The sequence below is a fragment of the Macaca fascicularis genome, chromosome X (genome assembly GCF_037993035.2).
Source record: "Macaca fascicularis isolate 582-1 chromosome X, T2T-MFA8v1.1".
In the NCBI taxonomy this organism is placed as follows: Eukaryota; Metazoa; Chordata; class Mammalia; order Primates; family Cercopithecidae; genus Macaca; species Macaca fascicularis.
Genome location: NC_088395.1, coordinates 48,686,701 through 48,714,520, shown reverse-complemented (window position 1 = coordinate 48,714,520; position 27,820 = coordinate 48,686,701). Strand labels below are relative to the sequence as shown.

The 27,820-nt window shown below is 48.1% G+C and overlaps 1 protein-coding gene, 1 long non-coding RNA gene and 1 other non-coding gene across 8 annotated transcripts; 1 reads left to right on the top strand and 2 right to left on the bottom strand.

Annotated features, from left to right (window-relative positions):
- Positions 1–1,498: 1,498 nt before the first annotated feature.
- Positions 1,499–5,300, bottom strand: LOC141409460 (uncharacterized). The gene is made up of 2 exons (XR_012430323.1): positions 5,183–5,300; positions 1,499–1,914 (listed from the first exon to the last, which is right to left on the bottom strand). It is a non-coding gene; the product is annotated as an uncharacterized lncRNA (long non-coding RNA).
- Positions 4,763–4,864, top strand: LOC123571522 (small nucleolar RNA U13). Its single transcript, XR_006695673.1, has one exon. It is a non-coding gene; the product is annotated as a small nucleolar RNA U13 (small nucleolar RNA).
- Positions 5,301–5,349: 49 nt separating the features above from the next.
- TBC1D25 (TBC1 domain family member 25) lies at positions 5,350–26,699 on the bottom strand. Of its 6 annotated transcripts, XM_065538661.1 has the most exons (7): positions 26,460–26,699; positions 24,944–25,053; positions 22,881–22,973; positions 21,668–21,822; positions 7,537–7,664; positions 7,220–7,408; positions 5,350–6,950 (listed from the first exon to the last, which is right to left on the bottom strand). In XM_065538661.1, exons 1-7 carry the CDS (start codon positions 26,580–26,582, stop codon positions 5,589–5,591), a joined length of 2,160 nt encoding a protein of 719 aa, XP_065394733.1. In that variant the 5' UTR covers positions 26,583–26,699; the 3' UTR covers positions 5,350–5,588. The 6 variants fall into 6 exon arrangements, with proteins under 6 accessions (XP_065394733.1, XP_005593533.1, XP_073886079.1 ...); XM_005593476.4 differs by lacking the exon at positions 22,881–22,973; XM_074029978.1 differs by lacking the exons at positions 21,668–21,822; positions 22,881–22,973.
- Positions 26,700–27,820: the final 1,121 nt, after the last annotated feature.

The window sequence follows — 27,820 nt, the reverse complement described above, 5'->3', positions numbered from 1 at the left end:
TCCATCTCTGTCACCCAGGCTGGAATGCAGTGGCACAATCTCAGCTCACTGCAACCTCCGCCTCTTGGATTCAGGCGCTTCTCCTGCCTCAGCCTCCTGAGTAGCTGGGTTTATAGGCACATGCCACCATTCTAGGCTAATTTTTGTATTTTTAGTACAGACAGGGTTGCACCATGTTGGCCAGGCTGGTCCTGAATTCCTTGCCTCAAGTGATCTGTCCGCCCCGGCCTCCCAAAGTGCTGGGATTATAGGCAGGAGCCACTGCGCCCAACCTATTTTCTTAGCTATTAGGATAGCTATCTTAGCTTTCTTTGGGCTTTTAGTGTGCTATATCCTTTCATTTTCTTTCTTTTACTTTTTTTTTTGTTTTTGAGACAGTCTTGCTCTGTCGGCCAGGTTGGAGTGCAGTGGCCTGATCTCGGCTCACTGCAAACTCCGCCTCCCAGGTTCACGCCATTCTCCTGTCTCAGCCTCCTGAGCAGCTGGGACTACAGGCGTCTGCCACCACATCCGGCTTTTTGTATTTTTAGTAGAGACGGGGTTTCACTGTGTTAGCCAGGATGGTCTCGATCTCCTGACCTCCTGATCTGCCCGCCTCAGCCTCCCAAAGTGTTGGGATTACAGGCATGAGCCACCGCGCCCAGCCCATCCTTTCATTTTCAACATTTCTCAATCTTTGTGTGTGTGTATGCTGTTGGACTTTTTTTTTTTTTTTTTTAAATTCAATGAGGGTCTCTGTGTTTCAAATATTTTTATAATTACTACTGGGACATCTCATTCCATATTCTCCATTTACACTTTTTAAAAAAATTTTTATTTTTGAGACAGGGTCTTGCTCTTGTCACCCAGGCTGGAGTGCAATGGCACGATCTCAGCTCACTCCAGCTTCAACCTCCTGGGCTCAAGTGATTCTCCCACCTCAGCCTCCCAAGTAGCCAGGGCCATAGGGATGCACCACCACACCTGTATTTTATGTAGAGATGTATTTTATGTAGAGATGGGGTTTTGCCATGTTGCCCAAGCTGGTCTCAAACTCTTGAGCTCAAGTGATGTTCCTGCCTCAGCCTCCCAAAGTGCTGGGATTACATGCATGAGCCACCACGCCGGGCTGTTTTGTTTTTGTCTACCATCATACTCACACCTAACATTTTTGGGGGTCCTTTTTATAATCTCTAGTTCCTGTTTTATATTTTAATCTTTTTTTTTTTGAGACAGCATCTCGCTTTGTTGCCCAGGCTGGAGTGTAGTGGTTCACTGCTCACTGCAACCTCCGCCTCCTGGGTTCAAGCGATTCTTCTGCCTCAGCCTCCCAAGTAGCTGGGACTGCAGGCGTCTGTCACTACACCTGGCTAATTTTTTGTATTTTTAGTAGAGATGGGGTTTCATTGTGTTAGCCAGGATGGTGTCATCTCCTGACCTCGTGCTCTGCCCACCTCGGCCTCCCTAAGTGCTGGGATTACAGGCGTAAGCCACCACGCCCAGCCCTATATTCTAATAGTTTTTATTTATTATGTTTATTTAAAATTTTTCATCTGTTTCAATACTTCTGCTTCAGATATTATACGTTACCCAGTGTAGGAGCCTGCCTCCAATATAGCCCCTGATGATTCCTGCCTCATGGTATTCATGCCCTGTATAGTCCCCTCCCATGTTGTGCTAGGGTTGGTCTATGTGACCAATAAAATACAGTAGAAGTGATGGTCTGTCTTTTCTGAGGTTATGATAGACACTGTGGCTTCTGTCTTGGTCACGGTCTCACCTGCTCGTTAGGATGACATATTGTGAGGAGCCCACGGAGATGCTCAGGTGGTGACAAACTGAAGCCTCTTGCCAATGGCCCTGTGAGTGGGCCATGTTGGAAGTGGGTCTGTCAGCCAAGTGAAGCCTTCAGCCGACTGCAGTCCTGGCTGTCAACTTGAGTAAAACGTCAGGAGAGACCATGAGTCAAAACCACCCAGCTAGGCTGCTTCCAGATTCCCGACCCTCAGACACTGTGATAGTTTTGTTGTTGTTGTTGTTTTGAGACGGAGTCTCACTCTGTCGCCCAGGCTAGAGTGCAGGGTCACAATCTTGGCTCACTGCAACCTCCGCCTCAGGGTCACAATCTTGGCTCACTGCAACCTCCGCCTCCCGGGCTCAAGCAATTCTTTTTTTTTTTTTTTTTTTTTTTGAGACGGAGTCTTGCTCTGTCACCCAGGCTGGGGTGCAGTGGCCAGATCTCAGCTCACTGCAAGCTCCGCCTCCCGGGTTTAAGCCATTCTCCTGCCTCAGCCTCCCGAGTAGCTGGGACTACAGGTGCCCGCCACCTCGCCCGGCTAGTTTTTTGTACTTTTAGTAGAGACGGGGTTTCACCGTGTTAGCCAGGATGGTCTCGATCTCCTGACCTCATGATCCACCCGTCTCGGCCTCCCAAAGTGCTGGGATTACAGGCGTGAGCCACCGTGCCCGGCCTCAAGCAATTCTCTTGCCTCAGCTTCCCAAGTAGCTGGGACTACAGGTGCGCCACCATGCCCAGCTAATTTTTTGTATTTTTAGTAGAGATGGGTTTTTACCATGTTGGCCATGCTGGTCTCAAAACTCCTGACCTCAGGTGATCTGCCTGCCTCGGCCTCTCAAAGTGCTGGGATTATAGGCGTGAGCCACAGTACCCACCCCAGAAACTGTGATGTTTTAAGTGGCTAAGTTTGGGGTAATTTATTATCCAGCACTAGAGAATGTCCAGTTTATTTTTCTTTGGTGGAAATAACCTGGTGTCTGGTTATTTTGGTGGTGAACTTACACACCCCTGAAATTATCTGCTCTCCTGGCTGATAGAACATACTGAGGAAAGGCTGAAGGCCAACTCGAGTCAGCTCAATGACCTGGAGCTCCAGGGGTAAAAGGATGTGTGGGAGAGGAGCCAGAGGCTGAACAGCCACAGGCACCGCAGAAGCACAGTTATCCCGCTCACTTGCTCTTTGGACACCTGACAATCCCCCTAGCGTGGGGTTCATCTTTAAACCGTCGGGGAAAAACCGCTTTAAGAGGTGGCAGTCTTGGCTGGGTGCGGTGGCTCACGCCTGTAATCCCAGCACTTTGGGAGGCCGAGCCGGGTGGATCACCTGAGGTCAGGAGTTTAAGACCAGCCTGACCAACAAGGTGAAACCCTGTCTCTACTAAAATACAAAAATTAACCAGGCGTGGTGGCAGGCACCTGTAGTCCCAGCTACTTAGGAGGCTGAGACAGGAGAATTCCTTGAACACAGGAGGTGGAGGTTGCAGTGAGCCGAGATCATGCCACTGCACTCCAGCCTGGGTGACAGAGCAAGACTCTGTCTCAAAAAAAAAAGAGGTGGCAGTCTCCTTAGGTGTAATCCACCAGCCTGGGTGTCTGGAGTGGGAGAAGTGGAGGACTGATTTCCTCTGGCTGCCTATTTCTTTCCCCTGCAGGGCCCTTGCTGCCCTGATCCTAGTTCCCCAGACATGTGTACCAGTGGTTTGGATGACTAATGCAATGAAGGGGGCAAACAACGACCTCCCCAAGGCAATCTAGGGGAGAGGTGAGAGCCAGAACGTCAATCTCTTTTTCCCTAACCTATCCTCTGTTTACTGCCTCTGGCCATCCGCCCATCTGCCCGTCAAAACACACACCAGTGAAAGACAGTCTTCCATTTCCCCATGGGTCTCTCATTGCTATGTTCCAATTTCTGGAACCCATGTTTCCCTCTCTAGTTTCTCCAGAGTTGGTTTCGGGCAAAGGAATCAGTAGCTTGTGCTGTCTGCCATCTTTGCAGGAACCAGAAACTCCAAGTATCCTAGACGAATAGTAGAGGTTTCTGCCTTTCAGGGTATCTGAGCCTCCTATTCACAGAAAGGACTCTTCTGTCCCTCAGAGGTCCCAAACTACCATCCACAGAATTGGCTTGTCTGGTCCTTCAAACACCTGAGCTCATTAATCACAGAATGCATCCCAGAGGGTATTAGCTGTTTACTGAAAAGAGAGACATTTCAGGACCTCAGAAGGCCAGACACTCCCATAGGTTGGATGGCCCTTTGGGGAGTCTGAGCCCATTTCCACAAAATGCACTCGTAAGACCCACACACAGTGCTTGAGCCCCCTAGACACAGAATAGTCTTGTCCTGCTCTTCAAGGGACTGGGCTCTCATCTGAGGAATAGTCAGCTTCCCCCCAATACTGGGGGTGACGGGAGCCTTTTAAGGGTCATCCCCAGGTTTGTATGGCATTCTTGGGGCAAACAGCAGAGGGAATGACTGCCCTGATGCCTCCTCATCTCTGGCAGCATTGTCTACTGCAACAGCTCAGGCCAGAGCTCAGCCCGGTTTACAGCCATACCATCTGGAACGTGCCAGATCTTGTCTGACCTCTGAAGCTAAGCAGGGTCAAGCCTGGTTAGTACTTGGAAGAAGCTGGTGTGGCTAGACCGTGACCTGAGAAGCCCAGTTATTTCACCCATCCTTTGTGGATGACAGCACCTGGCCTGTGAGAGAATCCCATCCTCTGAGCATGTCAGTGGGAAAAAGGACCTTTTTTTGATCATTATCCTCCAAATAATGAAGTGAATTCTATTATGGCCTGCGTTTTATCAGTGTTTGATGTTTCTCCATATTAGTGAGATGGAGAAGGTAAATAAGTGGTTTCTATTGCTGAAATGGTTAAGACAGGTGCTGTGAGCTGGAATCCCAGTTTAGGGCCCCTAGGCATGGGCTAGGCCACAGTCCTTCAAACTGGCTCCAAAGCAAGTGACAAGAATAGGAGCCCTAGATCCTTTTGTAATTCAACAATGTGATGATTGGGCTTTCATGCTCATGTGTGAGACGTGCCTCCCTCAAACCTTGTTCACATCTGCACGGTACCTGTCTGAAGTGGAAAACAAAAAGGAGGCTGAGGCCCCTGCCCAGGGCTGCCAGCATTGGTGCATAAACATCACAGAGAGGTCAAGATCCTAGAAATGGTGACGTGAAATGCCAGGGGTGGCTGGTCCAACATTTCTAAGTAGCCCATACTTCCCTATCTCAGTAAAGAATCTTGTCCTTTTTTGAGCCAGGAACTCTCTTATCTCTCATCCAGGGTGCTGTCCTGAAAACATATATTCACAGCCATAATACAGACCCTTACAGGCAGATGGATGTACCAAAAAAACAGACTCAGGCCTTCCTCAAGCAGTGCCCCACCTGGGCTCACCTTCAGGAACCGATTCTCAGCATCCACTCTCCCCATCACAAGGGGGAAGCTGGAGCCTCTCTCCACCAAGTGAATTATTTCCCCTCCATCAGGTAAAGGGCCCCTGAGGACTCCATCTACAGCAAAACCCAGGGAGGAGGCAGAGAAACACACAAACCACAGTGACCTTCATGTGTGCAAAGTATAGTTGTTAAAAACAAAACAACAGAAACAGAATAAAGAGGCGTGGCCTCTGTGGGGCAGTGCCTAAGCAGAGCTCCACATACTTAGACCTGGGGAGGAAGGGATCTATGCTCCAACAGGTCTAGGGCTGGCAGGCAGGGAGGGAGGTGGGGTCTCATGTGTTGGCCCTCATGGCAAAGAATGGAGATCTGGTAGAGCCAATGGAGGGCTGGAGAAAGCCTGATCAAGATGCAGCTGTGGCCTCAGCCCCCTCCTCCGAGTCCCACACCTCTGACTGCAGGTAATCAGCAAAGAGAGCCCTGGCCCGGCGCAGGACACGCCCCAGGTGGTGTTTTCGCACGAGGCGGTCAAAGTGCATGGCCAGCTCGTTATAATCCAGCCCATTGCGCATGATGTGGTCGCGGTGCTCCAGCAGGATGGCCAGGCAGAGGAACAGCATGAATGGGTTCCCCCGGCCAAACTCCTGGGGTGGGGGCAGGCCCATTGGTGGTACAGGTGGCAGGGACTTTCCAGGGTCTTTCGGGGAGCCTACCTCTCGCATCAAGGGGGATCCTACAGCCATATCACCAGTGGGAGAGGGCTCCTGGGTGGATGGTGGAGATGAGGAAGATGGGGAATCAGGGTGGGAAAAGGAGGAGAGCAGTGGGTCTGGGGAGTTCAATAAAGGCTCAGAGAGGGACTTGGAGCTGATAAGGGCAGCTGGGTGGGGCAGCTGGACCAGAGGGTCCCTCCTGGAGCCCATGTTATCCCTGAGTTGCTGGAGGCCATCCAAGCTGGCCTGTCTCAGGAGACGCCCCCCACCACCAGGCCCCTGACTAGCTGTGGCCAGGTGGTCAACAGCATCTTCAAAGGTGCTACCTCCTCCACCAGCAGGCCTCAGCATGTGCCTCTGTCGCACGGGCCACCCCCTGTGGCCACCAAAACCAGTGTCTGCCACTTGGCTGGGGGGTCCAACCAGCTCTACCTCATGTTCAGGAGGATCAGGGGGCAGCGAACTCCAGGTGACCTCAAGCATGCGGAGGGCGTCATCAAAGGCAAACTCACGCTTGAGCTCCAGCAGCAGCCAGCGGTAACAGAAGAAGAGGTCATCAGCACCTGCCTCTTGCAGGTATTGGTAAAAGTCAGGGTCAGCGTGTCGCAGCAACAGCTTCAAGTGTGCAAACTTGGTGGCCATGGCGCGGCCGTCAGGGTGGAAGTTGGCGGCCAGGCGCTTCATGATGCCACAAAAGCAAACAAAGGCATGGCCCTCATGGTCCATGACGGCAAGGATGGGTGAGGCAAGGTCACTCATGCCCTGGCAGTAGGACACCTGTGGGTGGGTAACGGCATAAGTGGTGAGCAGGTCGTGCAGCGCCCGTAGATGTGGGCCATCCTCAGGCCCCGCATAGTAGGGGTGGGCCCGGTCAGTGCGCAGTACATCCTTGAGGACTGTGCTGCGGATGAACTCCAGGTCCTCAGGGCTCGCTCGCTGGGCCCACTCGCTCTTGAGCTGCTCATACTCGCGGCTCTTGCGTTTCATGTAGTCCATCCGCTCTCGGCCTGTCAGTCCATCTGGATACACGTTCAGCAGGTACCGCCACACCACCTGGCCAGGGGTGAAAGGGATGAGGCTGGAATTCTCCAGATAAGCCACACCCAGTGTCTATCAGTCGCCACCCACCCACCCTCCTTGAGCCTCTGTCTTCCTTCTGATAAGTCTGCTAGGCCTCCAACTGCTCACCCCTCCCTAAAGAAAGCTTCGTGCCCTGGAACATCTCCACCCTCGCCCACAGCAGTGTGGCTGACTGCATGTGTCTCAGGAGCTGTTAATGAGTGCAGCAGTGATGGACCCAACAGATGACTGAGGATGCTCACCTTTCGCAGCGAGGGCTCCACACCGCCATGATAGATCCGCAGGCGCAATTCCTCGGGTCGGGAGAGTTGGCCCTCGTGGTCCAGGTACGTGTGAAACTCAGCATCGCTCAGGGGTGGCTTGAAGGGCTTGACATCTTCCCCATACGACCAGCTCAGCACTTGTTGGACCTTAGACAAGGTACGGCCCACCTATGAGAAGGAAGGAGGGATCAACTGCGTGGAATAAGGGCAGATGCCAGCCAGCATGCTGAGAACCAGGGTGCCAGGTAGGCTCTGCCCTCCAACCACAGCTGGGTCCCCAGGGTCCCTGAAAACACCTGAGTGAGGATGGACTGTGTAAAGGGCAGGGCAGCAGTCGTCAGTGATGACCGTTTCTCAGCCAGCAACACGTCGGAGCCAATGACATCTTTGGGGCTGATAATGTCCCAGTCTTCCAGCAATGGGCCTGGGCAAACAGAACAAAGTGCTATAAGAATGGGGATGATAACCCAGACCTCAGGGCCAGTTTCCTCTCCTACTGAAGCTGGGCTACCTGCAGGGGAACAAACGACTCCCAGTCCCTCTTCCTGTATCATCCAAATCATGTAAAAAACAAAATCAAACCATGAACAATTCTTTTGTAGTAGATGTCTCAGGAAATGGCTGGGCAGCCTCTAATATTTTAATGATATAAAGTAATATTTATTGAGCAGTTACTATGTGCCAAGCACTAGGACAAGTGCTCAATAGCAATATAGGGAATAATAATACTAGCTAATGCTTCCATAGTGCTGTGTGCCAGGAACTATTCTGAATTCTTTGCAAATACTGACTCATGCAATAGTCACTTCAGTCCTATCGGTTGAGTACTACATTACCATGACTCTCTTTGAGGAAACAGGCATAGTCACAATAAGGTACTTGCCCAAGGCCCCTTAGCTAGTGAGTGAAGGAGTGGAAATTTGAAGGCCAGGCCCGAAGCTCAAGAGCCCAAACTCCTACTCTCATATTCTTGCCAGTCCTCCTCCCACAAACAGTGCACACTAATATTACCATTCTCATTTTACAGACGATGACAAAAAGGTTTGGAACAAACAGTAAGTGACCAAGATTCTACAGCCAGGAAATAGTAGGGCTGGGATATGAACTTCATTCACCCTAGTCCAGAGCCCAGACATACTTTAGAAATAAAATATTTGTGCAAAAGTAGAACAGGTATGCAGTACATGCTTTTTTTTTTTTTTTTTTGAGACAGAGTCTTACTCTGTAACTGAGGCTGAATGCAGTGGTGTGAATGTGGCTCACTGTAAACTCTGCCTCCTGGTTTCAAGTGATTCTCCTGCCTCAGCCTCCCAAGTAGCTGGGATTACAGGTGCCTGCCACCATGCCCAGCTAATTTTTGTATTTTTAGTAGAGACGGAGTTTCACCATGTTGGTCAGGCTGGTCTTGAATTCCTGACCTCACGTGATCCACCCGCCTCGGCCTACCCAAAGTGCTGGGATTATAGGCGTGAGCCACCGCACCTAGCCTCTTTTTTCTTTTTTTTTGAGACGGAGTCTCACTCTGTTGCCCAGGCTGGGGTGCAGTGGTGCGATCTTGGCTCACTACAAACTCCACCTTCTGGGTTCAAGCAGTTCTTCTGCCTGAGCCTCCCGAGTAGCTGGGATTACAGGTGCCCACCACCAGGTCCAGCTACTTTTTTTTTTTTTTTTGAGGCGGAGTTTCACTCGTCGCCCAGGCTGGAGTGCAATGATGGGATCTCGGCTCTCCACAACCTCCACCTCCTGGGTTCAAGTGATTCTCCTGCCTCAGCCTCCCGAGTAGCTGGGATTACAGGCATGTACCACCACGCCTGGTTAATTTTGTATTTTTAGTAGAGACGGGGTGTCTCCATGTTAGTCAGGCTGGTCTCGAACTCCCAACCTCAGGTGATCCGCCCGCCTCGGCCTCCCGAAGTACTGGGATTACAGGCGTCAGCCACGGCACCCGGCCTAATTTTTGTATTTTTACTAGACACAGGGTTTCACTGTGTTGTCCAGGCTGGTCTTGAACTCCTGACCTCAGGTGATCGGCCCGCCTTGGCTTCCCAAAGTGCTAGGATTACAGGCATCTTTTTCTTTTTTTCTTTTTTTCTTTTTGAGACAGTCTTTCTCTGTCCCCCAAGGCTGGAGTGCAGTGGTGTGATCATAGCTTACTGTAGCCTCAAACTCCCGGGCTCAAACGATCCTCTTGCCTCAGCCTCCTGAGTAGCCGGGGCTACAGGCGTGTGCCACCATGTCTGGATGATTTTTTTTTTTTTTTGGTAGTGATGGGATCTTACTATATTGCCTATGGTCTTGAACTCCTGGGCTCAAGAGATCCTCCTGCCTTGGCCTCCCAAAGTGTTGGGATTACAGGTGTGAGCCACTGCACCTGACCGTTTCTCTCTTTTTCATTTTGCCTCGCATCCTTTCTTCCCACCTCACATAAAATGTGGTGGTTGAAGCAGCAGTGGCCATCTGAGGGTAAGTTCGAGAGGATCTTCAGAGATCCTCTCCTATAGCCCTGACACCAGAGGGCTACTAAGCCAACAATGGCAATGTCCAGTGGCTAACTTTTTTTTTTTTGAGGAGTCTTGTTCTGTCACCCAGGCTGGCATGCAATGGTGTGATCTTCGCTCACTGCAACCTCTGCCTCCCAGGTTCGAGCAATTCTCCTGCCTCAGCCTCCCGAGTAGCTGGGATTACAGGTGCCTGCCATCATGCCTGGCTAATTTTTTGTATTTTTAGTAGACACAGGGTTTGCCAGGCTGGTCTCAAACTCCTGACCTTGGGTGATCCACCCGTCTTGTGTGGGGAAAAGAAAGAGAGATCAGATTGTTACTGTGTCTATGCAGAAAAGGAAGACATAAGAAACTCCATTTTGATCTGTATTAAGAAAAATTGTTCTGGTTTGAGATGCTGTTAATCTGTATGTAACTTTAGCCCCAATCCTCTGCTCACAGAAACATGTGCTGTATTGAATCAAGGTTTAATGGATTTAGGGCTGTGCAGGATGTGCCTTGTTAACAATATGTTTGCAGGCAGTATGTTTGGTAAAAGTCATCGCCATTCTCCATTCTCTAATACCAGGGACAAAATGCACTGCGGAAAGCCACAGGGACCTGTGCCCAAGAAAGCCTGGGTATTGTCCAAGGTTTCCCCTCACTGAGACAGCCCGAGATATGGCCTCATGGGAAAGGAAAGACCTTACATCCCGCAGCCCGACACGCATAAAGGGTCTATGCTGAGGAGTAGTGAAAGAGGGAGGCCTCTTTGCAGTTGAGATAAGAGGAAGGCTTCTGTCTCCTGCTTGTCCCTGGGAATGGAATGTCTCGGTGTAAAGCCAACCATTCGTTCTAGTCTGAGATAGGAGAAAACTGCCCTGTGGCTGGAGGCGAGATATGCTGGCAGCAATACTGCTCTGTTACTCTTTGCTACACTGAGATATTTGTGTAAAGTGAAACATAAATCTAGCCTACATGCACCTCCAGGCACAGTACCTTTCCTTGAACTTATTCATGATATAGATTCCTTTGCTCACATGTTTGCCTGCTGACCTTCTCCCCACCATCACTCTGTTGCCCTGCCACACTCCCCTTGCCAAGATAGTAAAAATAGTGATCAATAAATACTGAGGGAACTCAGAAACTGATGCTGGTGCAGGTCCTCGCATGCTGAGTGTGCAGGTCCCCTGGGCCCACTGTTCTTTCTCTATACTTTGTCTCTGTGTCTTATTTCTTTTCTCAGCCTCTTGTCTCCACCTGATGAGAAATACCCACAGGTGTGGAGGGGCAGGCCCCCTTCACCTTGGCCTCCCAAAGTGCTGGGATTACAGGCGTGAGCCACCGCACCCGGCCCAAGTGGCTAACTTTCAAACTCTCTTGTGTGAAACCAATCAACTTCTATTTGTTTAAGCCACTGTCATTTGCAAGCAAATGCCATCCCTAAACAGCATTCCCATGGAGCCCAATTCTCCCACAGAGCTGAGGGGGGAAACAAACTCTAGGCCACGTTTGCATGTCACTGCTTTTCCCTGGATGTCTTATGGGGCACTGCAAACCTAAGGGGTCCAAAGAGAGAAGGCCAATATCCACTCTAGACATGGCCTCCTCCTCTACTCCCCATCTCAACAAACAGCATCTCTATCTGTTCAGTTGTTTAATAGACCAGAAACCTGAGAGACATCCTTGTCCCCCTCCCACTCGCTTAACTCCCAGGTCCAAACCACCGCCAAGCCCTATGGCTACTGCATGTAAAGCATTCCTCCATCCTACCTGTTCTCTCATCTCCGTCTTCTCACCCTGTCTGAGCCATCATATCTCTCACCTGAAACTGCCTCCTAACCAGTCCTCACTTCCTCTGTATTCCTCTCCAGTCTCTCCCAACAGCTGCCAGAATGGTCTTTCTAAAACATTAATTAGAGCATTAAAACACTTAACAGGTAAAATTAAGAAGGTCACACTATGAAAAATCAGTAATGGTCTGAAAGTCCGAACAGAAGAACCATTGCAAGGCGTGGAGCTAAGGTTCGATGATTTGAGTGAAAAAGTAGAGAGACCTGGATGCCAAGTCCAGGAGACCAAATATGGAAATAACAGTAAATGCAGGGGGAGAAAAGGGATCAGGTGGAGATGTCAGAATTAAACAAGTATGAAGGAAAATTTCCCTGAGATGAAGGAATGGCTCACCAAGTCTTAGATTGGATTAATTAACTAACAACACACAACAGGCCCCCAACCAACCCTATTTCCCCCCCCCCTTTTTTTTTTGAGATGTGGTCTTGCTCTGTCACCCAGGCTGGAGTACAATGGTATGATCTCAGCTCACTGCAACCTCCGCCTCCTTGGTTCAAGCTATTCTCCTGCCTCAGCCTCCCGAGTAGCTGGGATTCCAGGGGTGTGCCACCACGCCCAGCTCATTTTTGTATTTTTAGTAAAGACAGGGTTTTGCCACATTGGCCAGGTTGGTCTTGAACTCCTGAGCTCAAGTGATCCACCTGCCTCGGCTTCCCAAAAGTGCTGGGATTACAGGTGTGAGCCACTGTGCCCAGCCTGAAATGCTGAAATTCTAAGAATAAAGAAAAACTCTTAGGTTGGGCTCAGTGGCTCATGCCTGTAATCCCAGCAATTTTTTTTTTTCCAGGCAGAGTCTTGCTCTGTCATCCAGGCTGGAGTGCAGTGGCGTGATCTAGGCTCACTGCAACTTCCGCCTCCCGGGTTCAAGTGATTCTCTTGTCTCAGCCTCCCGAGTAGCTGGGACTACAGGTGTGCGCCATAACACCTGGCAAAGTTTTGTATTCTTAGTAGAGATGGGGTTTCACCATGTTGGCCAGGCTGGTCTTGAACTCCTGAGCTCAAGTGATCCGCCTACCTCTGCCTCCCAAAGTGCTGGGATTCCAGGTATGAGCCACCACGCCTGGCCTAATCCCAGCACTTTGGGAGACCAAGGTGGGCGGATTGCTTGAGCCTGGGAGTTCAAAACCAGCCTGGGCAACATGATAAAACCCTGTCTCTACCCAAAAATATAAAAATTAGCTGGGCACGGTGGCGCACACCTGTAGTCCCTGCCACTCGGGAGGCTGAGGTGGGTGGCAGGATCACTTGAACCTGGGAGGCAGAAGTTGCAGTGAGCTGAGATCACATCACTGCACTCCAGCCTGGGCAACAGAGACCTTGCCTCAAAAAAAAAAAAAAAAAAAAGAAAAAAAAGAAAAAGAAAAACTCTTGCAGCTTCCAGAGACAAAGAACGGCTGCTTACAATGGAAAGATCAGACAAGGAACAGACTTCTGCTCTACAACCCTGGAGGCAATAAGACAGTAGCTCACAGCATCTATGGAGCGCTAAGAAGAAAGACCTGAGATCTAAGGGCCCCACACCCAGTCAAGACAGTAACAGATCTATTCAGCCAAAGAAAAACATTTTTGACCATTAGAGTACATCTAACCCATGCACCCTTTTGGAGGAGAACAAAGAAGTTCTCTGAGCAAATGACTCCTGCATGACTAGAAGGGCTCAAGATAGGGAGAGACGAAGGGGAAGGTAAATGGTGGAGGGCCCTAGATTTTTAATATTTATAGTTAAAATGACAAAGATAACATGATTGGGGATTTGTAATATTATATGTTACATTAGGATTCCTGAAACATAAGTGACTTAGTGTGTTAGTAAGAAAACAGAATGATAACCTGGAATTTAAAAAGAAAAAAAATTGGCTGGGTGCAGTGGCTCATGCCTGTAATCCCAGCACTTTGGGAGGCCGAGGTGGGCAAATCACTTGAGGTCAGGAGTTCGAGACCAGCCTGGCCAACATGGTGAAACCCCATCTCTACCAAATATAAACAAATTAGCTGGGTGTGGTGGCACGCTTCTGTTATCCCAGCTACTTGGGAGGCTAAGGCAGGAGAATTGCTTGAACCTGGGAAGAGGAGGTTGCGGTGAGCTGAGATTGTGCCATAGCACTCCAGCCTAGGCAACAGAGCAAGACTCCATCTCAAAAAAAAAAAAAAAAAAAAAAAAAGTTGTCTAAGCAAAAGCTAGAAGTTAAGGGTTAGGGACCAGAAAACAAGTAAGAATTAGAAGTGTTCCAAAGCTCTACTTTAAAGGCCAGAAAAAGTGGGAGAGATTGGAGGAAAAAAAGTGGTCTAAAGATTTCACTGTTGGGTGGGGTGCAGTGGCTCATGACTACAATTCCAGCACTTTGGGAGGCCGAGGCGGGTGGATCACGAGGTCAGGAGATCAAGACCATCCTGGCTAACACGGTGAAACCCCCTCTCTACTAAAAATGCAAAAAATTAGTCAGGCGTGGTGGCGGGCGCCTGTAGTCCCAGCTACTCGGGAGGCTGAGGCAGGAGAATGGCATGAACCCGGGAGGTGGAGGTTGCAGTGAACCGAGACTGCCAGTGCAGTCCAGCCTGGGTGACAGAGAGAGACTCCATCTCGAAAAAAATAAAAAAATAAAATAAAAATTAGCCAGGCGTGATAGTGTGTGCCTGTAATCCCAGCCACTCGGGAGGCTGAGGGAGGAGAATTGCTTGAACCCAGGATGCAGAGGTTGCAGTGAGCTGAGATCGTGCCATCTGTACTCCAGCCTGGGTGACAGAGCGAGACTACGTGTCAAAAAGAAAAAAAAAAATTTCACTGTCAGTTGTCTTAAAAAGCATAAATTGGCCGGGCGTGGTGGCTCAAGCCTGTAATCCCAGCACTTTGGGAGGCTGAGACGGGCTGGCTAACACAGTGAAACCCCGTCTGTACTAAAAAAAATACAAAAAACTAGCCGGGCGTGGTGGCGGGCGCCTGTAGTCCCAGCTACTTGGGAGGCTGAGGCAGAAGAATGGCGTAAACCCGGGAGACGGAGCTTGCAGTGAGCTGAGATCCGGCCACTGCACTCCAGCCTGGACAACAGAGCGAGACTCTGTCTCAAAAAAAAAAAAAAAAAAAAAAAAAAAGCATAAATTCTGCTATGAGGTTTTTATGAGAGGTATGAGAAACATACCTAAAACTAGGTGACACAAAAAGGTTAAAAATTAAAGAATCCTAAAGGTATATCTGGCAAACACAAACAGAAGAAATAGTAGCCATGCGAATGTCAGAAAAAGCACCACTCAAGGCCAAAAGCATTTAACATGAAGAGACATTTTATACTGATAAACCCCCCCCTCGCATCCCACTAATAAAACAGGCAAAGAGGCCAGGCAAAAAGGCCAGGTGCAGTGGCTCACACCTGTAATCCCAGCACTTTGGGAGGCCGAGGCAGGCGGATCACAAGGTCGAGACCAGCCTGGCCAACATGGTGAAACACCATCTCTACTAAAAATACAAAAAAAATTAGCTGGGCTTGGTGGCAGGTGCCTGTAATCCCAGCTGCTTGGGTGACTGAGGTAAGGAGAATTGCTTGAACCTGGGAGGCAGGGGTTGCAGTGACCTGAGATCGTGCCACTGCACTCCAGCCTGGGCAACAGTGCGAGACTCCCTCTCAAAAAAAGGAAAAAAGGCTGGGCGCGGTAGCTCACACCTGTAATCCCAGCACTTTGGGAGGCAAGGCGGGCAGATCACAAGGTCAAGAGATCGAGACCATCCTGGCCAACATGGTGAAACCCTGTCTCTACTAAAAATACAAAAATTAGCTGGGCATGGTGACACATGCCTGTAATCTCAGCTACTCAGGAGACTGAGACAGGAGAATTGCTTGAGCCTGGGAGGCAGAGGTTGCAGTGAGCCTGGATTGTGCCACTGCACTCCAGCCTGGCAACAGAGTGAGACTCTGTCTCAAAAACAAAAAGAAACAAAAACAAAACAAAACAAAAAACAAACAGGCCAAGAATGTCTACAAGCACAAACTCACCTAGTAGCAAAACCTGATCTGAAGTGACAGGAGACTATATATAGTCTTTATATAACCCACGTAGTGTGACTATGCACACATTTCCCTGAAGAAACATCCAAGTATTTCATTATGGGCTGCTGGCCCAGACCCTGCTTGTGGTATTACATAATATTTGTGATACCCACATTTCCTTATCATAAAATTGTCAGACTTCCCAAACCCTAAATTAATATATAAACTCACTGCAATGCCAGTCAGAAATTGAATGGGGGTTTTTCCTGGAGCTGGATAAAATTATTTTAAGGTTTCTATAGAAGAATTCACATTTAAGAATAGCTAAGACAGGCTGGGCACGGTGGCTCATGCCTGTAATCACAGCACTTTGGGAGGCCGAGGCGGGCGGGCAGATCACGAGGTCAGGAGATAGAGACCATCCTGGCTAACATGGTGAAACCCCATCTCCACTAAAAATACAAAAAATTAGCCGGGCGTGGTGGTGAGCGCCTGTAGTCCCAGCTACTTGGGAGGCTGAGGCGGGAGAATGGTGTGAACCCAGGATGCGGAGCTTGCAGTGAGCCGAGATTGTGCCACTGCACTCCAGCCTGGGTGACAGAGCAAGATTCCATCTCAAATAAAAAAAAAAAAAAAAGAATAGCTAAGACAAAGAACAGTGGGAGGATGGCAAAAGCTTATTAAAATTGACCACAAAACCACTGTCATAAAAATAACATGGTGTTAGCATAGCAGTAGACAAATAGAGCCTGTTGGTAGAATGCAATAGAAAGCCTAGAAATAAATCCAAGCATGTATATATGGGAACTGAATATGCAACAAATGTGGCATTTCGAATCACTGCAGAAAAGGTGATTATTTAATAAATGATGCTGGCAGGCCAGGCGCAGTGGCTCATGCCTGTACTCCCAGCACTTTGGGAGGCTGAAGCAGGTGGATCACCTGAGGTCATGAGTTCGAGACCAATCTGGCCAACATGGCAAAACCTCATCTCTACTAAAAATATAAAAATTAGCCGGGCATGGTGGCGGGCGCCTGTAATCCCAGCTATTTGGGAGGCTGAGGCAGGAGAATTGCTTGAACACAGGAGACAGAGGTTGCAGTGAGCTGAGATTGTGCAATTGCACTCCTGCCTGGGCAGTAAGAGTGAAACTTCATCTAAAAAAAAATTAAATTAAAAAAATAAATGATGCTGGCATAATTGACTATCTTGATTTTTTTAAAGCCAGTTCTGCTTGTCACAATGCTGACAGAGAAAAATATTTATATGTAAAAGAGAAAACAATAAGCATAGAAGAAAATACAGAATATTTGTATAAGCTTATGGATGGGGAACATGTTCCAAAGTAAAAGGAGAAACTCAGCCAGGTGCAGTGGCTCACGCCTGTAATCCCACCACTTTGGGAGGCCCAGGCAGGTGAATCACTTGAGGTCAGGAGTTTGATACCAGCCTGACCAACATGGTGAAACCCCATCTCTACTAAAAATACAAAAGTAGCCAGGTGTAGTGGCACATGCCTGTAATCCCAGCTACTTGGGAGGCTGAGGCAGGAAAATAACTTGAACCCAGGAAGTGGAGGTTGCAGTGAGCTGAGATTGCACCATTGCACTCCAGCCTGGGCAGTAAGAGCGAAACTCTGTCCCCACGCCTGCAATAAAAAGGAGAAACTCAGAAATCATAAAGAAAAAGATAGATATGTGTATAGGTGTGCAATCAAATGTTTAATTTTGATAGGACAAAACAGATCCATCCCATAAGCAAAGCCAAAAAACAAAAGATCAACTGGGAAAAACATTTGCAGTACATATGATAGAAAGGAGGCTGGTGGCTGGGTGCGGGGGCTCCCGCCTGTAATCCAAACACTCTGAGAGGCCGAGGTGGGTGGATCACTTGAGGTCAGAAGTTTGAGACCAGCCTGGCCAACATGGCAACACCATGTCTCTACAAAAAATACAAAAATTAGCTGGGCATGGTGGTGCACGCCTGTAGTCCCAGCTACTTGAAAGGCTGAGGCAGGAGAGCTCGAGCTCAAGACTGCAGTGAGCCATATTTGTGTCACTGAATTCCAGCCTGGGTGACAAAGAGAGTCTCAAAAAAAAAAAAAAAAAAAAAGATTCATACTGGAAAGGTACAAATTGGTCAAAGGTCTAGGCTTTGTAATCTCCCAACTGTAGAGGTGACAGAAACTGGCTTTTTCCCAGAAAGAGGGACTAGGCCATCCAAACAGTCCCAACATGTCTGTTGCTTTCACAGCCGTGAAAATGATCACGAGAATGCCATTAATATGTCTAATGATCGCTCCATATATTGGACACTTACATATTAATGTGTAGAATACCACTTATGTTAAACACATACCATTTGTGTGTATAGACACACAAATATGAATATACTCACATACATGGATAAATGTGTGTGTAGGGAGTGTAAATAAGTAAAGGACATGCACGGTTATACATCAAACCGATTCCCTCAGGGCAAAAAGGGTAGGGTAGGGTACTGAGATTAGGCATAGTGTTCCCAGGAGACTTCACCCTTATTTAAAATGCTTTTATTTTTAATAAGAATGTATTTACTGGGTAAAGATTAGTTTCTCTTAAAAATATGACTCTAATCAAATTCCCATCAGGATTTTAATGGAATAATAAGCTAATTTATTAAATAAAAAGAACAGTAAGTAAACATGAATATTCAAGAAAAGTTTTTAAAAAGGAAAACATGAAAACATATCATAAAACTATAATGATTAAGGCTGGGTGTGGTGGCTCTTGCTTATAATCCCAGCACTTCGGAAGGCTGAGGTGGGCAGATTGCTTGAGCCCAGGAGTTCAAGACCAGCCTGGGCAACATGGCAAAACCTTGTTTCTACAAAAAATACAAACATTAGTTGGGCATGGTGGCATGTGTCTGCAGTCCCAGCTACTCAGGAGGCTGACGTGGGACGATTGCTTGAGCTTGGGAGGCGGAGGCTGCAGTGAGCTGAGATTGGGCCACTGCACTCCAGCAAGGATGACAGAGTGAGACCCTGTCTCAAAAACAAAAAACAAAAAAAACAAACAAAAAACTATAATGATTAAAACAACATAGAATTGGTTTAGAATTTAATAAATAGATCAAAGTAAGAGAATCAGGAATTCAGAAACAGACCCATGTATGTGCAGGAATTTGGTAAATAAGACAGAGGGCTTCTTTTTTTCTTTTCTTTTTTTTTTTTTTTTGAGATGGAGTCTAGTTCTGTCACCCAGGCTGGAGTGCAATGGCACGAGCTCGGTTCACTGCAACCTCCGCCTCCCAGGCTCAAGCGATTCTCCTGCCTCAGCCTCCCTAGTAGCTGGGATTACAGGTGCCCACTACCACGCCCGGCTAATTTTTGTATTTTTAGTAGAGACAGGGTTTCACCATATTTGGCCAGACTGGTCTTGAACTCCTGACCTCAGGTGATCCACCTGCCTTGGCCTCCCAAAGTGCTGGGATTACAGGCGTGAGCCACAGCGATAACCTTTTAAAGATGTATTCCTGCCAGACTGCTGGGTGCCTTTCTGTCTCTCTGCTTTATTGGCATTCGTCCCAGTTCTCATGCACTTGGGGTTTTCTCCACATGTTTTGTAGCCATGCAGATTTGATTTTTTTCCTGAAATAGTGCTACTGTGTCTCTTTTACAGGTGAGGAAAACAAGGCCCAAGGAATTAAGTGACTGACATAAGCACATATGGCTACTCAGTGGCAGAGGTTCCGGTATGTCTGGCTACCTATCTTTTCCTATTTGGCTTCCTGCCCATCTCTGTCACTATCTTTCCCTCTGACTCTTGTTTCTCTCTCTCCTCTCTTTTTTACAAAGCTGCCAGTTTTAACAAGTCCAAAATATTGTAGAGTTAAATGGTTAAGAACAAGGACTCTGGAGCCAGTTCAGTCACTGCCTGGGTTCAAATCTTGCTCTTCAACTTACTGTCTGTATGGCTGGGATGAGTCCTGTCACCTCTCTGAGCCTCAGTTTCCTCATCTATAATATGGGGAAAATGATTGTCCCTACTCTATAGGATTATTTTGACAATTCAATGAAAAAATATTATGTGCACAGAATGGCCCTAAGTGTTCAATACACATTAGCTATTTATGTTATAACGACATCAATAAAGTGCCCAAATCATCCCAAATGGGCACGTGAGTTTCCTGAGGCTGGGAACCACATCTTCCACTCCACAACTATTTAAAACAATTTCAAACCTACAATAACATTAAAAGAATACCCTGAACACCCATACATACTTCATCTAGATCCTCTAGTAACATTTTTTTTTGGGCCACATTTGCTTTATCTCACTCTCTCTGTATATAAACACATTATTTTTGCCAAGTTATTTGCAGACATCATGACATTTTATCCCTTCATACTTAACTGTGTTTTTCCCAAGAACAAGGATATTTTCCTTCAATAGATATGATACCACTACCACACTGCTATGGTTTGAATGTGTCCTCCCAAATTCATGTGTTGCAATGTAATTACCAATGTGATCATATTAAGAGGTGGGGGCCTTTAAGAGGTGATTAAGTCATGAGGGTAGTGCTCTCATAGATGGGATTAGGACTCTTTTTCTTATTTTTTATTTTCATTTACTTTTTTGAGATGGAGTCTCGCTCTGTCGCCCAGGCTGGAGTGCAGTGGCATGATCTCGGCTCACTGCAAGCTCCGCCTCCCAGGTTCATGCCATTCTCCTGCCTCAGCCTCCCGAGTAGCTGGGACTACAGGTGCCCACCACCACATCTGGCTATTTTTTTTGTATTTTTAGTAAAGACAGGGTTTCACTGTGTTAGCCAGGGTGGTCTCGATCTGACCTCGTGATCTGCCCGCCTTGGCCTCCCAAAGTGCTGGGATTACAGGCGTGAGCCACCGCACTCGGCCTTTTTTTTTTTTTTTTTGAGATGAAGTCTTGCTCTGTCGCCCAGGCTGGAGTGCGGTGGCAAGATCTTGGCTCACTGCAACCTCTGCTTTTGGGGTTCAAGCGATTCTCATGCCTCAGCTTCCCAAGTAGCTGGGATTATAGGCATGCACCACTACACCCGGCTAATTTTTGTATTTTTTTTAGAAGAGATGGGGTGTCACCATGTTGGCCAGGATGGTCTCGAACTCCTGACTTCAGGTGATCTGCCTGCCTCAGCCTCTCAAAGTGCTGGGATTACAGGTGTGAGCCACCACGCCCAGCAGATTAGGGCTCTTATAAAGATGTTGAGGGTGTGGGTTCACTCTCTTCTGTTCTTCTGTCATGTGATGATGCAGCAAGAAAGCCCTCACCAGACACACAACCTGCCTGCACCTTCATCTTGGACTTCCCAGTCTCCAAAACTGAGAAATAAATTTCTCTTCTTTACAAATTCCTCAGTCTGCGGTATTCTGTTATAGTAGCACAAAACGACTAAGACACACACCCAGGAAATTTAATACTGATACAATACAATTATCTAATGTATGTTCTGTAATCAAATTTTGAGACCATGTCCTAATTTATCTGTGTGCTCGCAGGGACCAGAATAGGCAAGAGTGGAGGAACAAAGATGAGAAGAGAAAAAGTGGCTGAGAGGTCAAGGGAACAAATGAATGAGTGAGCAAGAATACAAACAAATGAATATGGGTGCAGAATGAGTGAATGAATAAGCACAACTAGCATTATTATAATATGCATTGTTACATTTTGGTATTATAACTGAAATACATAATGCTAAAGCTATACCGTTATACTACATTATAAATCTGCATTATATATAATTATTACATACATGACTAGGTTATATGTTACAATAGTATAATACAATAGAATTATCATTATTAGAGATAACACTTTCTGAGCCTTCATTATGCAGTCATGCACCATTCCAGGCATTTTATGTGAATTTCCCCTCACAATGGTTCTAAGATACAAGGCCTCGCAATGGTTCTAACATACAATTTTCTCTTTACAAGTGAAGAAATTGAGGCCTAGTGGTTGAGCCAGGATCTATAGCTAGGACACCTTGCTACCCATCCCACCATGAGGGAGTGTATTGTGAGGGGTGGCATCACCCTATGGAGTAAAGGGGTCCCAGAGCAGTGCTCCCGGGGGCACTGGGTACTCACTGTCCTCCGAGGGCCGAATATCTACACGCAATTGCAGGTAGGGTTTGGAGGCAGTGGCAAAGGCTGTGCTGAGGTCCCAGTCAGATAGGAGTGAGAGGTAAACTTCCTGTCCTAGCCGGTCCCGGCCCAGGTAGCTGATGCCAAAGTTCTTCTTCCTGGACAGGGGATATGAGGGAGCTCTCAGGGCCCCTGATGCCCTGGAGGCCTCAGGGACAGTTTCCAAAACAAGGAGGGTAATATAGAAGGTGTTGAAAACAACTTCCTACTATGTGCAAGGTACTGTGCCAAGGATTGTGGGCAGCCTGAGATCAGGTCATTTATACCCACTTTGTTACACCAACACATACAAGCAGGTACATACCTGCTTGTATCTGGAGGTCACATTGGAAACTGGTAAAATGTTGGCCGGGTGCAGTGGCTCACGCCTATAATCTCCGCACTTTGGGAGGCCGAGGTGGGCGGATCACCTGAGGTCAGGAGTTCGAGACTGGTCTGGCCAACATGGTGAAACCCCTTCTGCACTAAAAATACAAAAAATTAGCTGGGTGTGTGGCAGGTGCCTGTAATCCCAGCTACTCAGGAGGCTGAGGCAGGAGAATCACTTGAACCTGGGAGGTGGAGGTTGGAGTGAGCCAAGATTGTGGCATTGCACTCCAGCCTGGGTGACAGAGCAAGACTACATCTCAAAAAAAAAACAACCAAAAAAAATTTGGTTCCCTCTGGGGTAGATGAGGAACAGAAGTGGGAAGAAAGCAGCCTTCTTACTACATAAAAAAAAAAAAAAAGCAATCTGTGTTTGTTATTTTTCACGACAAAAATGTTTATGTAAGAAACTCTAATAACAACTAAGAATTTATTATTCAGCTATACTTGTGCAACTATGTAGTTTGTTGCGTGATGCTCACCGTAACCATGGAAACATCCTAAATACCCAACAATTTTGTACTGTTTGAATTTCTTACCATGTGCATGTATTCCTCCAAAACCAGCACCACAACAAAATGACTATCACATCTGCCCCCAAAAGACACCACTTTTCAGTTATCAGATTAGCAAATTTTGCAGTTATACAGTAACCAGTGTTTGTGAGGGTGTGAGGGAAACAGGCATTTATGTGGTGCTGATGAGATCATAAACTGATAAAACCTGTCTGGAGAGCATTTTGGAAACACCCATTAAAAGTTTAAAAAGCAGGCCAGGCACGGTGACTCACGCCTGTAATTCCAGCACTTTGGGAGGCCGAGGCGGGTGGATCACAAGGTCAGGAGATGGAGATGATCCTGCCCAACACGGTGAAACCCCATCTCTATTAAAAACACAAAAATTAGCCAGGCATGGTGGCGCTACTCAGGAGGCTGAGGCAGGAGAATCGCTTGAACCCAGGAGGTGGAGGTTGCAATGAGCTGAGATCGCACCACTGCACTCCAGCCTGGGCGACAGAGTGAGACTCTGACTAAAAAAAAAAAAAAAAAAATTAAAATGCAAATACCCTTTTTCCTGACAATACCACTGCTAGGAATTTATCCCATGACTGGATGTTTCCAAATACATTACTCCCTCTTTATCTACAGGGGATATATTCCAAGACCCCCCAGTGGATGCCTGAAACTGCAGATAGTACCAAGACCTACATATACTATGTTTTTTTTTTTTCATATACATACATACCTATGAAAAAGTTTAATTGATAAATTAGGCACAGTAAGAGATGAACAATAATAGAACAATTATGACAATACAGATGCTTCTTGACTATGACAGGATTATGTACCAATAAACTCATCATAAGTTCATAAGTTGGAAATACTGTAAGTTGACCATGCATTTGGCTGGGCGCAGTGCCTCACCTGTAATCCCAGCACTTTGGGAGGCTGAGACGGGCAGATTGCTTGAGCTCAGGAGTTTGAGACTGCCCTAGGCAACATGGCGAAACCCTGTCTCTACTAAATATACAAAAATTGGCCGGGTGCAGAGGCTCATGCGCCTGTAATCCCAACACTTTGGGAGGCCGAGCTGGGCAGATCCCTTGAGGTCAGGAGTTCGAGACCAGTCTGACCAATATGATGAAAATTAGCTGAGTGTGGTGGCACACACCTGTAATCCCAGCTACTCGGGAGGCTGAGGCATGAGAATCGCTTGAACCTGGGAGGCAGAGGCTGCAGTAAGCCAAGATTGGGCACTGCACTCCAACCTGGGTGACAGAGTGAGACTCTGTCTCAAAAAAAAAAGAGAAGATCAAAAAACTATCCGGGGCTGGGAGTGGTGGCTCACACCTGTAATCCTAGCACTTTGGGAGGCCGAGGCGGACAGAAAACTTGAGGTCAGGTGTTCGAGACTAGCCTGACCAACATGGTGAAACCTTGTCTCTACTAAAAATACAAAAATTAGCCAGGCATGGTGGTGCGTGCCTGTAATCCCAGCTACTTGGGAGGCTGAGGCAGGATAATCACTTGAACCCAGGAAGTGGAGGCTGCAGTGAGCCGAGACTGCGCCATTGCACTGCAGTCCAGGGGATAAGAGCAAAACTTCGTCTAAAAAAAAAACCGTTATCCCGGCATAGTGGTGCACGCCTGTAGTCCCAGCTACTTGAGAGGCTGCGACAGGAGAATCACTTGAACCCGGGAGATGTCACTGCACTCCAGCCTGGGTGATAGTGAGACTCTGTCTCAAAAAAAAAAAAAAAAAGAAAAGAAAAGAAAAAAAAAAGAAAAATGCATTTAACACACCTAACCTACCAAACATCACAGGTTAGCCTAGCCTTCGTTAAACGTGCTCAGAACACTCACATTAGCCTACAGTTGGGCAAACTCATCTAACACAGAGCCTACTTTATAATAGTGTTGAATATTTCACGTAATTTATTGAACACTGTACTGAAAGTGAAAAGCAGAATGGCTTGCAGTACAGTCTCTACCAAATGCGTATCGCTTTTGCACCATTGTAAAGTTGAAAAATCCTAAGTCCAGTTATTGTAAGTTGGGGACTATCTGTAAACTGTAATAAAAGTAATGTGAATGTGGTCTCTCTCTCTCTCAAAATAACTTATTGTATGTAATATTTGCAGACTGAGGTTGACCATGGGTAACTGAAACTGCAGAAAGCAAAACCACAGATAAAAGTAGACTGCTGTACTCCAAGACATGCATATGTGGCTGTTCACTGTGGGATTATTTGTAGTAGTAAAATAAACACAAACCCTACCAAACAAACAAAGGCTAGATAACCACTGTAGAGGTGGGTGGCCCACTGGCCAGTCCCCAGCATCTTCCCACTCACCCACTCAAATCAAAGGCTCGGATGAGGATGTGCTGCAACACGTCAAGCGAGGTGATCTGGGGATCTACAGCAAAAGAGCGGAACTCTGGCGGTAAGAAGCTCTCACATTTCTGGGGAGAGAAGACATGGGGTAGGCCACCAGGGGCCTCATCACCATGCTGAAGAGTGAGGTGCAGAGTGGTAGAAGGCAAAGTCAGAGAGGTGCCAGGGGCCAGATCAAGGCAGGTGTTCTGGACCATAGGGTCCAGTGAGGAGGCGGCTACTGCAAGGGTTCAGGCCCCCAATCCTTCTTCTATATCCCTTCAACTGTGGTTGCCAGAATCACCATATCCAGTCTGGCTCCTGTTAAATCAGTCCTCTATGATGCTGTAACCAATCTAGCACATCTACCTACAACACTCTCCTGCTTAAATCTCTTCAATGGCAACCCTAGAGTCCCAGCAAGCGGGCCTATGGGGCCCCAGCCAGCCTCTCACCAGGTTTTTTGAACTTTATACTCTGGTAGTACCAAACTGTTAGAAGTTACCTTGAAACCATCCTGACTCCAGGCCATTGATTGTGCTGATCCCCTGTCTGGAACATCCCTCCCACTTTCTTCACGTGGTTCACTCCCAGCTCAGGCATCTTTTTTTCTGAATGTCAAACTTCTACCTTAGAGCTTTATTACACTGAAGTGATGTGTGGACCCTCTTATCACTGCCAGTGCCACTGGTTGGTTGGAGCCACCATCATTGTTTACGGAACTATGGCAACAGCGTTCTTCCTCAGCATATACACCAAAGGCCCTTGGCGATCTGCCTCTGTCTTAGCACTCTGATTCACCTCCTACCACTCTTCCCCTCATTCTCTCCACTCCAGCAATCAGGAACCTACGGGAACATGCCAGGCCCATTCCCATCCTCTAGCCTTTGCCCTTGCTATTCCTTCTGCCTAGAATACTCTTCCCTTCTAATATGCACATGGCTAACTCCTTTTATTCGGGTCTCTGCTCCTTCAGTACCTCCTCTGGGGATTTCCCTGTACAACCTTGGCTAAAGTGACTCCCTGTTGCATAACCTTTTTCATTATTTGAGTGTCCGAAGCATCTCATTTCTTTAGTTGTCTCCACCCACGAGCCTGTCAGTTCATCAAAGTGGGAACTTGCACATGAGTGCACTCTCGACACATACGGGTTGACTGACTCCAGAGCCAGCACCTTCTCATTCCTCAGAGCCCCACCCTCAACTACTGCGGCCCCTCCTCCAGCCCGTAGCCCCTCCCCTTTGTCTATAAGCTCCACCCATTTATCCCATAGACCCCCGTCTCTCCATTTTCAGTCCCACGCCCCAAGGTACGTCGCTAACGCTCCCAAGCTCTCAGGCCCTCCCTCCCCCTCGCCACCATCACTTGGCCCTCAAGCTTCGCCGCTCAGGTTTTGTCCCAAATCTCAGGTCCCGCTCTCCATCCTACGACAGCCACCGCCTCCCCCTCCCCTGGGATGCCTCGGCGCCTGGGCCGACTCACCCGCCAGCCTCACCTTGACTCGGACCCGCACCACCTCTCGCTCCTCCTCCTCAGCGGCCGCCGCCGCCTGAGCTCCCACGCCGGGCGGGGGCGCTCCGGAGCCAGACAAATCCGAAGCCCCGGAGGCTGTCGCCATCCCGCCGCCGCCCGTCTCAGGGTGACGGTTGACCGTTGCCCCCCAACCCGGCGCACACTCTACTGTACTGACGCCCGCCGCCCCACCTCGTGCCGGGGCGCAGGCGCAGAGGGCTCTGCGCGACCCTACCCCCCCACCGTCCCTCCCACCTGGCCCTGCCTGGAGGTCGCCTCTGCGCCTGCGCCTAGATGCTGTTGCCAGGAGCCCCGCCCCCAAAAGTCGGGCATTTTGCTTTATTTCAGCTAGCGTGAGGACGCCTACTGAGGCCCCGCCTCCCCCAGCCCCGTGGTTTGGTTGTTTTGACAGCCTACTTCCGGATTCATAGAGGTGTTATACTGACACCTCGTTCGCCAAGAGAAGTGGGCGGGGAAAGGAAGGGGCTGCGTGATGACGTCAGGCCCCATACCCCGCCTCAAGTTGCCTCACGCCTCTGCTAACAGATGATGTCATCTATTTCAAATTGGCCCTCGCTTCAAATGAATCCACTGAACGGGAAAGAAATCCTTTTTTTTTTTAAGGCAGGGTCTCGCTCTGTCACCTAGGCTGTAGTGCAATGGCGCGATCACAGCTCACTGCAGCCTCAAAGTGAGCTATGATCAAGCTATCCTCCTGCCTTAGCCTCCCGAGAGCTGGGACTACAGGAGCGCGCTACCACACACAGCCAATTTTTGTGTATCTTGTAGAGAGAGGGTTTAGTCTTGTTGCCCAGGCTAGTCTCGAACTCCTGACCTCAGGTGATCCGCCCATCTTGACCTCCCAAAGTGTTGGGATTACAGGTGTGAGCCATAGCCCCTAGTTAAAGTGTTTTAAAAAATATACTCAGCAGGGTGCAGTGGCTCACGTCTCAGCACTTTGGGAGGCCGAGGCGGGCAGATCTCTTGAGCCCAGGAGTTCTAGACAGCGAGACTCTGTCTCTTAACAAAAAATTAAACAATTAGCTGGACGTGGTGGCGCACACCTGCAGTCCCAGCTACTCGGGAGGCTGAAGCAGCAGGATAGCTGAGCCCAGGAAGTCAAGGCTGCAGTGAGCCCTGCTCACACCACTGCCCTAACCTGCACCACAGGGCAAAGCCCTGTCTCAAACAAAAATTAATAATTTACACCCTGACTTAGTAAGGTCAGACAAAAAACAGGAAAATGGTTTACACATTGTGAAAATTCATAGAGATTTTGTACACTGATGATTTTTGTACTTCCTGTATGAATGTTACACTTCATTAAATAATTTACCCCCCAAA